The 16,350-nt window shown below is 41.8% G+C and overlaps 1 protein-coding gene across 1 annotated transcript in view; it reads left to right on the top strand.

The window, feature by feature from the left end:
- Positions 1–15,227, top strand: part of txlna (taxilin alpha) — an 84,632-nt gene extending 69,405 nt beyond the window's left edge. The window contains exon 10 of the mRNA XM_048613034.1: positions 11,951–15,227. Within this exon, the coding sequence (XP_048468991.1) occupies positions 11,951–12,358 (408 nt within the window). The 3' untranslated portion in view covers positions 12,359–15,227. The remainder of the gene's footprint in view (positions 1–11,950) is intronic.
- Positions 15,228–16,350: the final 1,123 nt, after the last annotated feature.

Raw genomic sequence — 16,350 nt, forward strand, 5'->3', positions numbered from 1 at the left:
AGTGACATCACCATCACTAAATCTCCACTATCAGAATCCTAGGGGTTCCCATTAAACAGAGCTGGACCAGCCATATAAATGCTATGTTTACAAGAGCAGACAGAGGCAAGGAATTCTGTCGTAATCCGCCTCTTGATTCCACAAAAGCAGTCCTCCGTCTTCTAGGCACGTCAGGACTGTGGCACAGGAAAACTGTCCACTTGACAGGATGAGTTTACATTAGTAACACTCGAAAAGCTAACACCATGTGGAAGAAAGAGGCCAGCTTTATAAAATTAATTTGTGGGATATGGCTGTCACTGGCCAGCATGCTTTTATTGCCCGTCCCTAGTTGCCCTTGAAGATGGTGGTGAGCTGCCTTCTTGAACCGCTGTAGTCCACCTCCTGTAGGTTGATCCACAATGCTGCTGGAGAGGGAATTCAGAATTTTGAATCAGCAACAGTAAAGGACCAGCGATATATTTCCAAGTCAGGATGGAGAGTAGCTTGGAGGGGAACTTGCAGGTGGTGGTGTTTCTGTGTTTCTGATCTGATTTGATGTATTGTCACGTGTATCTAAGTACAGTGAAAAGCTTTGTTTACGAGCAGGACAGGCAGATTATAATAAACAAGGACATACAGATCATAGGGTGAAAAAAACAGTTAGAGGCATATAGGTTACACTGCGCGAGGCATGCTCTCGGCAAGATTAACATTAACAAGATCAGTGTTATTTGAAGTTAGAGTGACCATTCATCAGTCTAATAATGGAAGGGAAGAAGCTGTTCTTGTACCTGCTGGTGCATGTGTTCAATCTTCTGTATCTTCTGCTTGATGGAAGAGGTTATAGAAGAGCATTATCAGGGTCGGATGGATCTTTTGATGATGTTGGCAGCCTTTCCACAACACCGAGACGTGTAAGTGGAGTCCTTGGATGGAAGTTGGCTTCCGTGATGGTCTGAACTGTGCACACAACCTTCTGTAGTTTCTGACGGACCTGGGCAGAGCAGACCGTTATGCACCTGGACAGTATGCTTTCAATGGTGGATCTGTAGAAGTTGGTGAGGGACCTTATAGACATGCCAAATTTCCTGAGCCTCCTAAGGAAGAAGAGGCATTGTTGTGCCTTCTTGACTGCCACATCTATGTGGGGAAGTCCAGGACAGGTTGTCGGTTATCGTCTCTCCTAGGAATTTGACGCTGTCAACCCTCAGTTGATGTAGATGGGGGCGTGATCTCCACCTTTCTTTCTAAAGTCAATGATCAGTTCTGTAGTTTTGCCGACATTGAGAGAAAGGTTGTTATCATCGCACTACGTCACCAAGACCTCCACCTCCTTTCTATATTCCGACTCAACGTTGTTTGATATCCATCCTACCACGGTGATGTCATCAGTGAACTTGTAGATGGCATTCATTCAGAATTTGGCAATACAGCCATGAGTGTAAAGACAGTACAGTAGGGGGCTGAGATTGCATCCTTGGGGAGCTCCAGTGTTGAGTGTTATTGTGGAGGAGGTGCAGTTGTCTATCTTCACTGATTGTGGTCTATGGGTCAGAAAGCTGAGGATCCTCTTGCAGAGGGCAGAGCCAAGATCTAGGTCTCGGAGTTTTGAGATCAGTCTGGAGGGGGTAATAATGTTGAAGGTGGAGCTGTAGTTGATGTGCAGGAATCAGGTGTAGGTGCCCTTTTTGTCCAGATGCTCCAAGGATGAGTGCAGGGCTAGGGAAATTGTGTATGCTGTGGACCTGTTCTGTCAATAGGTAAACTGTAGGGATCAAAGCAGACTGGGAGATTAGAGTTAATGTGGGCCATGACCAGCCTCTTGAAGCACTTCATGATAATGGAGGTCAGAGCCACTGGGTGGTAGACATTAAGGCACATTGCATGTGCTTTCTTAGGTATTGGGGTGATGGTGGTCTTGAAGCAGCTGGGGACTTTGGCTTGTAGGATGGATTTGGTCGAAGATGTCAGTGAATACCTCCGCCAGATGGTCCACACAGGATCTAAGTGCTTGGCCAGGGAATCCATCCGGGCCCATCATTTTCCTTGGGTTGACTCCCAGGAAGAACGATCTGATGTCTGCAGTGGTGACAGTGGGCACGTGTGCGTCCGGGGCTGTCGGGGCAGGTGACACAGCACCGCTGGCATTCTGCTCAAACCGAGCAAAGAAAGCATTGAGCACATCAGGGAGGGATGTGTCTTTGTCTACTGTCTTGCTCTGCTTCTTTTTGTTTCCTGTAATGTTGTATAAGCCACGCTACAGGGGGCGGGAGTCTGTATGGTTGGTTTGGCCCTCTAATTTGGTATGGTACCACTAAGAGGCTTCCCTGATGGCTTTGCGGAGGTCATATCTGGATTTTCTGTATAGGTCTGGGTCATCTGACTTGAATGCTGCATGCCTGGTTTTCAGTAGGAAGTGGATTTCTTGGTTCATCCAAGATTTCCAGTTGGGGGACACCTGGATTGACTTCATTGGTACACACACTTGCTAATGAAGTCCGTGACAGTGGTGGCACACTTGTCTAGGTTTTCAGCTGAGTGCTTGAATATGGTGCAGTCCTGGAGACGGTCTTCCAGAGCGTTGTACTTTCTGTGACCAATCCTCCCGTTTCAGTTCCTGCTTATAAGCTGGGAGGAGGAACACAGCGCTGTGATCTGATTTTCTGAAGTGTGGGTGAGGGATGGAACGGTAGACATCTTTGATGGTTGTGTAGCAGTGGGGCAGGAGATGTATTGGTGGTACTGCTGCCCTTGTTCTTATCCATGGATTTGGAAGGTGCTATTTGAGGATCTTTTGTGAATTTCTGCAGTGTGTCTGGTAGATGCTACTACTGATTGGTGGTGCAGGGAGTGGATGCTTGTGGATGTGGTGCCAATTAAGCTGGCTAATTTGTCCTGGATGGTGTCAAGCTTGTTGAATGTTGTTGGAGCTACACCTGTCCAGGAAACTGGGGCGTATTCCATCACACTCCTGACTTGTGCCTTATAGATGATGGACAGGCTTTGGCGAGTCAGAGGTGAGTTACTCAGCACAGTATTCCTAGCCTCTGACTTTTGTAGTCACTGCGTTTATGTGGCAGGTTTAGTTGTGTTTCTGGTCAGTGGTAACCCCAAAGATGTTTAGAGTGGGGGAATTCAGTAATCGTAACACCATTGAATGACACGGGGTAGTGGTTAGATTCTCTCTATATTGAGATGGTCATTGCCTGGTATTTGTGTGGCATAAATGTTACTTGCCATTTGTCAGCCCAAGCCTGGATATTGTCCAAATTTTGTTGGACTTGAACATAGGCTGCTTCACTATCTGAGGAGGTGTGAATGGTGCTGAATATTGTGTAATCATTAGTTAACAACCCCACTTTTGACCTTATGATGGAGGGAAGGTCATTGATGAAACAGCTCAACATGGTTGGGCCTAGGATATTACCCTAAGGAACTCTTGCAGAAATGACCCTGGAGTTGACATGACTGACCCCCTACAACAGTGACCATCATCTTATGTGCCAGGTATGTGTCTAACTGGTGGAGATTTTGCCCCTGGTGCCCATTAATTCCTGTTTTGCTAGCCTGCTTGGTTGATACCTCATTCACCGCTGCCATCAACATTCAAACTGTTCACCATTGATGCTCTGTGTACCATCTATAAGGTGTACTGCAGTAACTCACCAAGGTTCCTACAATAACATATTCCAAGTCCATGACCACTAGCATCTAGAAGGGTAAGGGCAGCAGATACATGGGAACACTACCACTTGCAAGTTCCTGTCCAAGCCACTCACCATCTTGACCTGGAAATATATCACCGTTGCATCATTGTCATTGGGCCAAAGTCCTGGAAGTCCCTCCCTAACATCATTGTTAATGGTTCCTACACCCCAAGGTCTACAGTTCAAGAAGCTTAACTCACCCCTGCCATTTCAAGGGGAATTAGGATTGGGAATTAAATGCTGGATTAGCCAATGACACCCACACCCTGTGAAAAATTTTTAAAAAATAGAATTGGTGATAGAATAAGCCCAACATATTCCCATTACGATGAAATGTAGGACCAGAACCCTGGATGTCTAGGAATGTAGCTTTTAACAGGTACAAAGGGAACAAATTAACAGATGCCCTAGTGGAGTACAGAGTGCAAAGAAGGATCCTAAAGCAATTCATATATCAAGGGGAAGATGATAATGAGGGAAAGAGTAGGAACCAAGGGAGCAATCTACGTGTGGAGCCAGAGGACATAGGCAGGGTGTTAAATGAGTACTTCACATCTGTCTTCTTTGACTTTGGATATGGGTACAGAATTCGGGAAGAGGGGCTGAGATCTTTGAGCAGTTTGACTTGAGGAGTGAGGAGGTATTAGAGCTTTCTGTGGGCTTAAAAATGGACATATCCCCTGTCCCGGATGAGTTGTATCACACGCTACTGTGGGAGATGAGAGAGGAAATCACGGGAGCTCTGACCCAAATTTTTAATTCCTCTCTGGCCACAGGGGAATTGCCACATGACTGGAGGATACCTCATGTGGCTCTTTTCAAGAAGGGTGATTGAGATAAACCAGGGAATTATAGACCAGTAAGTCTCACATTAGTGGTAGGGAAATTTAGAAAATTCTGGAGAGAATTAATCTCCATTGAAGAGGCATGGTTTGGTAAGGGACAGCCAGCATGGCTTTGTCAGAGAGAGGTCATGTCACACAAATTTGATTGAATTTTTCAAGGAGGTGATTGATTACGTAGACGAGACTAGTGTAGTTGATGTCTTTTATACAGATTTCAAAAAGCCTTTGGCAAGGTCCCACAAGGGAGACAGATTAAAGAAGATAATCTCTGGATTATTACCCGAGCCACGTGCAAGTTGGCATAAGGACACAAGAATAAGGGAAGTAAACATGTGGCTAAAAGAGTGATGTAGATAAGAGGGGTTCCTTTTCATGGGGCACCGGCATCAGTTTTGGAACAGGAGGGTTCTGTACGGCTGGGACGGTCTCGACCTGAACCGAGCTGGGACTAATGTTCTAGTGAAAATGGTAAATAGGCTGGTCAACAGGATTTTAAACTAGAAAGTGGGAGGGAAGGGAATGGTAAAACACCAAGAAGTATAATGCCAATGGGAAAAAAAGTAGCAGGTTAACGTCTGTGGGGTTAGATTTAACTACATGGAAAAGTATGAAAAAAATGAAAAGAAAGGAGAACTCGGGAGGTTATAGAAGTCTCCAGAACACAAAATAGGACAGAATGTTTGGAAAGGGTTAGAAATCTAACTTCAGACGCACTGGATAAATGAATAACAATGAGAAGAGGGATGGTAAATACAGGACTGAAGGTGTTATATCTAAAAGCACGCACTATACGTAATAAGGTAAATGAGCTTGTGGCACAGATTGAAACTGGCAGGTATGATGTGGTGGGCATCACTGAGACGTGGCTACAAGGGAATCCGGTCTGGGAGCTAAATATCCAAAGATATGCATCCTATCGAAAAGACAGGCAGATGGGCAGAGGGGGCGTGGTTGCCTTAATAGTAAGAAATTAAATTAAATCAGTAGGGAGAAATGATGTAGGGTCAGATGGTGTAGAATCTGTGTGGGCAAAGTTGAGGAACTGCAAAGATAAACAAAACAAAATGGGAGTTATGTGCAGGCCTCCGAACAGTAGTCAGGATTTGGGGCACGAGATACACCAGGAGATAGAAAAGTTGTGTACGAAAGGCAAAGTTACGGTGATCGTGGGGGATTTCAATATGCAGGTGGACTGGGAAAATCAGGTTGGTAGTGGACCGCAAGAAAAGGAATTTGTGGAATATCTACGAGATAGCTTTTTGAAGCAGCTTGTGGTTGAACCAACTAGGGAACAGGCAATACTGGATTTAGTAATGTGCAATGAGGCAGACTTGATATGATAGCTTAAGCTGAAGGAAACCTTAGAAGGCAGTGACTGTACATGATAGAATTTACTCTGTAATGTGAGAGGGAGAAGGTGGAATCAGATGTAACGGTATTATAGTTGAATAAAGGCAACTTCAGAGGTATGAGGGAGGAGCTGGGCAGAATTGACTGGGAGAGAAGCCTCGCAAGAAAAGCAGTGGAACAGCAATGGTGGGGGTTTCTGGGAGTAATTCAGGAGACACAGCAAAAATTCATCCCTAGGAAAAAGAAGCATGGTACAGGGAGGATGAGGCAACCATGGCTGACTAAGTAAGTCAGGGACCGCATAAAAGCAAAAGAGAAAGCATATAATGCTGCAAAGGGGATTGGGAAGCTGACAAAGACCAATAGAGGACAGCGAAAAAAGAAATAAGGAGGGAGGAGATTAAACATGAGCGTAAGGTAGCCATAATATAAAAGAAGATTGCAAGAGCTTCTTTAGATATATAAAGGGTAAATGTGGACATTGGGCCGGTGGAATTCACGAATAACATCCCAAAAATTCAAGTGGGTCGAGGGGCAAAGCTGAGTATGGTGGCCTTCACCAAGAAGGTGCTAGAAAAACTGAAAGGTCTGAAGGTAGATAAATTACCTGGACCAGATGGACTACGCACCAGAGTTCTGAAAGAGATATCTGAAGAGAATAGTGGAGGTGTTAGGGGTGATCTTCGAGGAATCACTGGAGTTATGGAGGGTCCTAGAGGAATGGAAAATCGCTAAAGTAATCCCCCTGTTTAAAAAGGGAGTAAGGCAAAAGATGGGAAATTACAGGCCAATTAGCCTGCCCTTGGTTGTTGTGAAAGATGAGATTTCTGAACACTTGGAAGTGCATGGTAAAATAGGGCAAAGTCAGCATGGTTTCATCAAGGGCAGGTCATGCCTGACAAATCTGTTAGAATTCTTTGAGGAAGTAACGAGCCAGTTAGACCAAGGAGAGCCCATGGATGTTATCTACCTGGACATCAAGTAGGCCTTTGACAAGGTGCCACACGAGGCTGCTGAGTAAAGTAAGGGCCCATGGTGTTAGAGGCAAGGTACTAGCATGGATAGAAGATTGGCTATCTGGCAGAAAGCAGAGAATGGAGATAAAAGCATCTTTCTCAGGATGGCAGCCAGTGACAAATGGTGTTCCAGAAGGGTCAGTGTTGGGACCACAACTTTTCACTTTATACATTAATGATCTAGATGAAGGAACTGAGGGCATTCTGGCTAAGTTTGCAGATGATACAAAGATAGGTGGAGGGACAGGTAGTATTGCGTGCACCCCAGCTTTTATTTCTTAGCACCCAAGAGGGTTTTTGCTCAGCTCCCCAAAGAGTTTGATGAATTTATTTGCAGTGTAACAAAAGTTATCCATTTTCAGCTAGGGTGCAATTAAAAGAACAACAATTAGCCTCAACATCCTGGGCTTACAATAAGGCAGAAGGGCAAATGGGATAGGCAATGGGGGGGAAAAAGGCAAAAAATATCCATGACTCAGTTTTCTTTCTTGGAAGTAGGCTGAATGAGTACATTTGGTAGTTGGGACACTCGTGCCAAAAAGAAGGCCGGCCAGCAATTTCCAGAAAAGTTCACAGTGAAATGGTGCAACCTAGGTGAGAATACGTAGTGCACTGACATTCACTGTAGTGCAGAACAGTGAAAGGATAACTCTAGGTGAAGAAAATAATTGCCTTGGAAACCAGAGTGTTTTAGTGATCATTGTCTGCTGCGCAAAATAGAAGGTAGCATTAGCAAATGCATTAAGTGTCAAGGGAAATACCACTGCAAAGCATTTAGTTCAATAAAGCTTCCTTCATTTTTGAATGTAAAAGCACAAAAAAATTAAATAAGGGTTACCCCAGTAAACAGTTAACATGTCAGCTGTGCAGAAAGTCAGTATTTAGCCAGCAATTGTGCAATCTGTTTGGAAGATACTTGCACAGAATTATTTAGTATAATCAAATTTGTATGGCTTGCAATAGTGAAGTAAAAATGTCTCAGTTTTGCATGTTCAATTGTTTGGCACCTTGCAGTATTGACTGATCTCCCTTGCTTCATCCCAAAGACAGATGCCTTGAGAAGCTTGACACCATTCAGGACAAAGCAGCCTGCTTGATTGACATTGTATCCACAACATCCAATCCTTTGACTTAAATATAACAAACCATAATACTAATTAAAATGCCCCAAACAAACCAAGTCACATATTGTAAAAACTTACGAATCACTATCATGTTACAGGAAAGAATGGTTTATAAGTTCCACCCTCAATTGATTTTTTTATATTCTAGTCACTGGCTGGCCAGCATTTATTACCCATTCCTTCTTGTCCTTGAGAAGGTGACAGTTAACTGCCTTCTTGAACAATGCAGTCCTTGTGCTGTGGGTTGACTCACGATGCTGTTAGGGAGGGAATTCCAGGATTTTGATCCAGTGACAGTGAAGGCAATATATTTCTAAGTCAGCATGGTGAGTGGTTTGGAGGGGATCTTGCAGGTGGTGGTGTTCCCATGGATCTGCTGCCCTTGTCCATCTAGATAGAAGTAGTCATGAGTTTTGAGGGTGTTGTCGAAGAATCTTTGGTGAATTTCTGCAGCGCATCTTGTAGATAACACACACTGCTGCTATAGAGTATCAGTGATGAAGGGGGTGGATGTTTGTGGATGTGATGTCAGTGAAACAGGCTGCTTTGTCCTGGATGGTGTTAAGCTTGAGTGTTGTTGGAGCTGCACCCATCCAGGCAAGTAGAGAACATTCCATCACACTCCTGACTTGTACATGGTAGACAGGCTTTGGGGAATCAGGTGAGTTACTCACTGAAGGATTCCTCGCCTCTGACCTGCTCTAGTAGCCACCGTGTTTATGTTGTGAGTCCAGGTGAGTTTCTGGTTCCTATTTATTTCAGAACCCCCTTCCCCTCCCCCATTTCTGAAGAAGGGTCCAGGCCCGAAACATCAGCCTTCCTGCTCCTGTGGTGCTGCTTGGCCTGCTGTGTTCATCCAGCTCTATACCTTGTTATCTCAGATTCTCCAGCATCTGCAGTTCCTGCTATCTCTGCAGAAGGATTTAGACAGGTTAGGAGAGTGGGCAAAGAAGTGGCAGATGGGATATAACGTGGGAAAGTGTGAGGTCATGCACTTGGTAGGAAGAATAGAGACACATACTATTTTCTAAATGGGGAGAAACATTCAGAAATCTGAAATGCAAAGGGACTTGGGAGTCCTAGTCCAGGATTCTCTTAAGATAAACCTGTAGATTGAGTCAGTAGTTAGGAAGGCAAATACAATGTTCGCATTTATTTTGAGTCAACTCAAATATAAAAGCAGGGATGTACTACTGAGGCTTTATAAGGTTCTGGTCAGGCCAAATTTAGAGCATGGTGAGCAGTTTTGGGTCCCATACCTCATGAAGGATGTACTGGCCCTGGAGCAGGTCCATAGGAGGTTCGCGAGAATGATCCCAGGAATGAAAGGCTTAACATATCAGGAACATTTTAGGACTCTCGGTCTGTACTTGATGGAGTTTAGAAAAATGAGAGGGGATCTAATTGACACTTACAGAATGCTGAATGGATGGGAAGATGTCTCTGTTAGCAGGAGAAACTAGGACCCGAGGTCACAGCTTTAGAGTAAAGGGAAGGCTCTTTAGAACTGAGATGAGGAGAAACCTCTGCAGCCAGAGAATGATGAATCTATGGAAGTCATTGCCGCAGAATGCCTGGAGACCAGGTCATCAAGTATATTTGAAGCGGAGATAGATAGGTTCTTGATTATCAAGGGGACCAAAGGTTATGGTGAGAAAGCAGGAAAGTGAGGTTGAGAAACTTATCAGCCACGATTGAATGGTGAAGCAGACACGATGGGCTGAATGGCCTAATTTCTGCTCCTATGTCTTATGGTCTTCTAAAAGCCCACAAGATCTAGGATAACTTGGCAAGTTAGATCCTAAATTGGTTTAGTGGAACATGACAGAGTGTGGTGGTAGAAGGCTGTTTGTGTGACTGGAGCCTAGTGTCCAATGGTGATCAGTGATGGATGTCTTATTGTTCATTATATATATATAAATGATCCAGAAGAAAATGTTCAGAGATGATAAGTGAGTTTGTGAACGACATGAAGATTGGCTGGGTGGCTGACAGTAAAGAAGGCCTTGGGTTACAGGAAGATATAAGTGGATTGGTCAGATGGGCAGATGGTCTGCCCAGTGGCAGACGGAATTTAGCCCTGATAAGTGTGAGATGATGTACTTTGGAAGAAGTAACAAGGTAAAGGAGTACTCAGTGAATGCCACAACAGTAGGAAGCTTAGATGTCCATAAGATCTTGAGGCGCTTGTCCATAGATCGCTGAAGGCGGTTGGCGGATGGGACGCTTGCATGGATCAGTCATGGCATAAATTATAAGAGCAGGGAGCTGTATAGGATTTTGCTTAGGCCACAGCTGGAGTACTGTGTGCAGTTCTGGTGACTGCACTATTGGAAGGGTGTGATTGCGCTGGAAGGGGTGCAGACGAGATTCACCAGGATGTTGCCTGAGATGGAGCAGGTTAGCGATGGAGAGAGGCTGGAGAAGCTTGGATTGCTTACCTTGGAGTACAGAAGGGAACTGATTGGGATATATAAGATCAAGGGGCATCGACAGTGCGAATAGGAAGCAGCGGTTCCCATTAGTTGAAGGGTCAGTAACAAGGTGGCATCATTTTACGGTGAGAGGCAGGAGATTTAGAGGGGATTTGAGGAAAATACTTACACGCAGAGGGTGCTGGGAATCTGGAATGCACTGCTTGGGAGAGTAGTTGAGATGAGAAACCTCACAACTATTTTAAAAGTACTTGGATGAGCACTTGAAATATCATAAGAATCAAATCTATGGGCCAAATGCTGGAACGTGTGACTATGATATTTTGTTAGGCTTGAAGGGCCAAAAGGCCTGTTCTGCACTGTGTGATTCTACAGATCACAAACATTGTCCCATCACCTCCAATACTCAGTAGCAGCACTTTGTGCCATCTACAGATGCACTGCAGAAATTCACCAAGGCACCTCAGAAAGCACTTTCCACACCCACAACCGCTACTATCTAGAAGCATCAGGGCAGCAGGTACATGGGAACACCACCTGCAAGTTCCCCTCCAGGTCATCCTCCATTCTGACTTAGAAATATATTGCCATTCCTTCAGTATCATTGGGTCAAAATGCTTGAACTGCCCTCCCAACTTCCCCCAACAGCACTGTGGGTGTACCTACAGCACATGGACTGCTGTGGTTCAAGAAGGCAGCTCACCAACACCTTCTCGGTGGTAATTAGGGATGGGAAATAAAATCTAGTCCAGTCAATGACACCCACATTTCATGAATGAATAAAACAAACATACCTAGGGATGGTGATGGAGGAATCCAGAACATTAGCTGTAAAGAATGATTGATTGAGTGTGACTGTCTGGCTAATGCTTGTTTCATCTGAGACAGCTCTCCCAATTTTGGTACCAATCCCAGATAGTAATAAGGAGAGGGGAGGGTGTGTCTTGTCATTTCCAGTGCGTAGGTTGATTCTGGGTAGTGCATCTGGTTTTATTTTGAAGCTCCATATGGGCCAAACAGGGTAAGGATGGCAGATTTCCTTCCTAAGAGCATCAGTGAGCCAGATTGTTTTTACAATAACCTGGTAGTTTTATGGTCACCGTCACTGAGACTGACTTTTATCTACAAGCTGCAGTAATGAGATTTGAACTCGCACCCCAGAGTTCTAGTCCCTGCCTCTGGATTGTTAGTGTGTATTATCCTGTATGCTACCAGCCCATGAGGCACTGTGTGTGTAAACTGAAAATTGGGTTGAAGTGTGGGACTTTGACCATTGCAACAGTGACCTGAGGCAATCTATTGTCATTATAGTAGCTTACTTTTGTTTCTCTCCATCCTCCTCCTTGTGAGGCACAGAGTATATATGAGTCATGTGTAAATGATCTTTTACTGCCCAGAAGTAGCAAACCTACCCTCTTTTTTTGCAAAATGATTTTTTTTTAAACAGAGCTACATAGTTTGATTTACCTAACTCTTTAATATTAAATCTAGAAAACCCTGCGTGACAAGGAATTTGAAAGCCTTCAGGTAAAGATTCAGCGCTTGGAAAAATTGTGTCGTGCTCTTCAGACTGAAAGGAATGATCTGAACAAAAAGGTTCATGACCTCAGTGTTCAGTCAACCTCACAAGATGGCAACAGCAAAGAGATTGGGGAAAAGGAAGAAGATATGCAATCCTTAAATAAAATTTCCCCAGATAATCAAAGCAAAGATTACACTGCCGATGTTTCTGCAAAGGCTGATTGCCCAACCCAAGAGACTCTGCACTCAACTGAAGTTTGTGTTTGTGTGACTGAGGAGGTACAGTCACCCATGTTTACACATAGTCAAGTGGAAACTAACACTGAAGCTTGTAGCATTCAGTCTGAATTATTACCATCAAACAGCTCCGTGGAGTAGCTTACTGCATTTATAGGGAGGGAGTGTGTGAACAGAAGGGTACATCTAAATATTGCTGTAGTCCAAAATCCCACGTACCTAACTGAAAGCACTATGGTTCATAAAGCTCAGATATCTAAGTTTTGGATGAAAGTATTATTCATTGATTAGTTACTTGATAACTTAGTTCCCTCGACGGCTTCGTGACACAGTCAGAATCTGTTTTACTAGGTAAATGAAAATTTTAAGTGTGAGTGAAAATGTTTGGATTGTTTGCATGCAAAGAAAGTAATTGAGATTAAATAAGCAAGCATCCAGAAAAGATTGGAGACTCCATGAAAAAAGAAAACCCAAATGGGAATTCAGACCTTTTTTCCTGGCAAAGTTTTAGCAGTATTTATACATTCCTTAAGATGATAATTGCAATTTGTTGCCCTCTGTTATATAACAAATTGTTACTTCCTTTCAAGGGCATGAACCGCCCTTCAGTTCCCTTCATTTTATTAATCCCTTTACCTCCTGCAGTTGATCTAACTGCTAACTTGCTGTTCTCCATCACTAGTGTTGCTCTTCAGTCAGTTAGAAGGCATGCAAGTGAATTGGCAAAACTTGGCTTCTCCCCCCATTAATGGTGTGTTTGAGGAAGAGAACCTGGCAGAGTTACAGTGGAGGAGGAGGAGATGAGTCTGCCTGTCACAAACTTTCCAATTGCTGTATTGTACTTTAACAACATTTTACTAACATTACAGCTTATCACATTTCAGTCGCAAAATATACTTTGGAGAGCGTTAGAAGAATAAATAGCTTGGGGTATGTCTGTCAAAAGATACTAGGCTGAGACAAATGTTATTCAACATTAAATTTAATAGTGAAGTTGTGCATTTTACTGTCAAAAAGCCTTTGAGGGAATGTTCCCTGCTAATCAAATTTTGTATGGTGGAGTAAAACAGCTGCATAATCAAATCAAACGTTTTTAAAACAAACCTTACACTTGTCCTTTTCCTTGCATTCACATAAGCTTGATTCCATACACCTTATGCAATATCCTGTGTAGATGAGGTGTCAAACAAGATTTTTTTTTAAAATGACAAACTGTCTCAAGATATTGCTCAGAATCTTTTAATGCAGATATTTTTCTGTGAAATTTATAACTCAAATGTTACGATTATGGATAGTGTTTATGACATTGACTTTTTGAAAGACCTTAATTAGTAATAACTGATGTAGCCCTTTGTGCCGTACAAATGCTGATAAACCTGTGACCACTTCATAAAATTGTCGTAATGACTTTTTCACATGCCATCTTCAGTTTGTTCGGAAGACTCAATTGTTAAATATTCTTTTTTGAGAACCTCCATCAACGATGCATGGTATTGGTTTTCCCTTGTAACCACAATATTGGATACCAAAGAAAATCTTTCATAATACTTGGCATCCAAAGTGCTAGTAACTGAATTGTATAGGATTGTGATGCAAAATCTATTACTTTGCACAAACTTGAGTTGTTTCATTATATTGAAGAAATGTTGTACCTTTTGAGGTCTCTCTATGATTGTCTAGGGTTTAATTTTGAAATTTTCTTTATCAGATCCTCTTTCGCACACACATTGGTACTGTTGGATTATTTGCTGTTAAAATTCTATATATTTACCAATACATTTTGTAGAACTGGGACCATTCTATATCATTTCAACCTTTAACATTTTGTGGACTGATGCAGTTTAAAATTTTCAGATGATTGAACAATAATCCCAGGGAATCTTAAAAAAAAACGGAACCTTCACTTTACTCTCAAAACAGAAATAAGTTTCTCTCAAAGTAGTGACTTCTTTCCATTTAATGAGAAGTGCTCCCACTTTTAAGTTCCCCTCAGGTTTCTCAATGTGTTCTTGTCATTTTGCTTGGAATGTGGAGGATAAAGTTACATCAGTACTTTCTACCTGCAGACAATACTTGTATGTAAATATACTCTAACACAGATCTGCTACAAATAGCTGTGTGATTAATGATGAGCTCAGTAATGTTATGATTTTTTAAGAATATGATTCAGCATTGTTGCTAAAATGCATTAAAATCATGTCAATGTTTGGGTTCCCCTTTAAAGGGATGAAACAACCAAAACTGTCAAGACAGTATAGGTGGAAAGAGAGAAGACCTACTTCTCTAGCACTGTGCTTTTAAAGATCTTGGTTCCACGATTCAGTTTAATGGTCAGAATGAAATTCAGTTACTGAGAAATCAAACAAGATTCTTGGTGTTGATCATTTCAGCCCATATATTACACCAGTTTATCATTCAGTAAATGACCTTACATAACTTCAAAATGTTAAAACATCTCCCAAATATTGTGAAAATTAATTGAAATAATTTAGATGGGAAATAATATTATGTAAAAGCAATTTCAGTCAGAAACAGCAATTTAAGAAATACTAACCTAATAATGCATTATCAAATTGGAAGGTGGATAGAATGCAATGCCAAGATTTTGATATTTGTGCATGTATCCAATGTGTATTTCATCAGAATCAGTCATCACGTTGTAATGTAAGAAGGCATGCTACTTAGTCCATTCCTTGTAAGGTACCTGGTTTATCTGTGTATGTATGATGTGTATGCACGCAATTATTTTGTACCATGTGTGCAAGTTACAACTGAACAACCCACTTTCTTGGCAGCGTTAAATTAACCTAACTCTGGTCCATTCAGTAGTGACATAAAAACTCACATATCATTCCAATTACTATCATTAGTGTATTATGTCTGTTATCTGTCGGCAGAAATCAGTATATTGTGTACCATTCAGTCAGTCTGTAGAATTGGAATGTTTCCTCCTCAGGAACCAAAGCATAATGCTGAACATTGCAATTTTCAATAAATTTATTTGAAAACATTGTATTGCCATCTGTGCTAATCTAATCCCAATTACCTTCAGACTGTGATAAATTAATAACTGCACAGTCTTGATATTTTCCCCTAATGTTGCCATTGAATTCAAATGCAATTTGCTTAACATAAAAGAAATGAATTATAACGTGTTTAGATTATGCACAACTCAATTTTGTTGCACTGAGCATAACCAAGTGTAGAACAAAGGTAGTTTATTTAACCCATTGCTGATCCATCTGTTATCCTTGCATGAACCAGAACCTGAGCTATTCCTTCCCAAAAATGGATGATTTGAATAGAATTAAAAGTAGTATTTTATCCTGCATCATACTGTATGTCAGTGAACCTTTGCTTACTGACAAATCTTTTTATGAGCAACGGAAATTCACTGCTCAGATGTTGCTTAATATTCGTATTAACAAATGTCTTAATTGCAAAAAACTGCATGGTAGTATAGAATCTATCATTTTCATTTTTTAAATAATCTTTGGCTTATCGTCCCTGAGAGTATATAGGTGTAAGTTTTGCTTAGATTTTAGTTCACCAATCTAATGTATAGAAAAGGTAGAGCGTACAACTAATCTTGACCTTTAAGTGGATTGTCACATTTACTGCAGAAAAGGAACATCTCCAATAATTAATTGATTGATTGGATTCATATTCCGCAGTTTGATTCATTTTAATTTGAATTTTGTGGTTCTCAGCATTTGGGAAATATTGATTCATTTGTTGCCTGACCCCATTTGAATTATTAATATGTCTTAAACATGATTATATAAATAATTGAGTTTGCTGAGCTAATTCGGGGCACTGAATCAAGTATCATAGTATGAATTAGAGTCACATTCGGATTACACCTGTTAAATGTGCCAGATGGCCATCCGTTCGCTTATGAAAATTAGTTTAATTAGTCATTCTTTTTCTTCTGATCACAGAATAACCAAATATATTGAATTCACCTTTAATTACTTTTCATGGTAGGATTTGACTTGTGCATCACTGAATTACACATCCAGTACTAGAATTATTACACCACTGTAACTACATTATGAGAAACTGAACCTTGAAGCAAAATAATATCCATCCTAAGGTTTTGGAGATAGAAGAGGGAATTTACATCGAACCAT

This window comes from Rhincodon typus, chromosome 27 (assembly GCF_021869965.1).
Source record: "Rhincodon typus isolate 14 chromosome 27, sRhiTyp1.1, whole genome shotgun sequence".
In the NCBI taxonomy this organism is placed as follows: Eukaryota; Metazoa; Chordata; class Chondrichthyes; order Orectolobiformes; family Rhincodontidae; genus Rhincodon; species Rhincodon typus.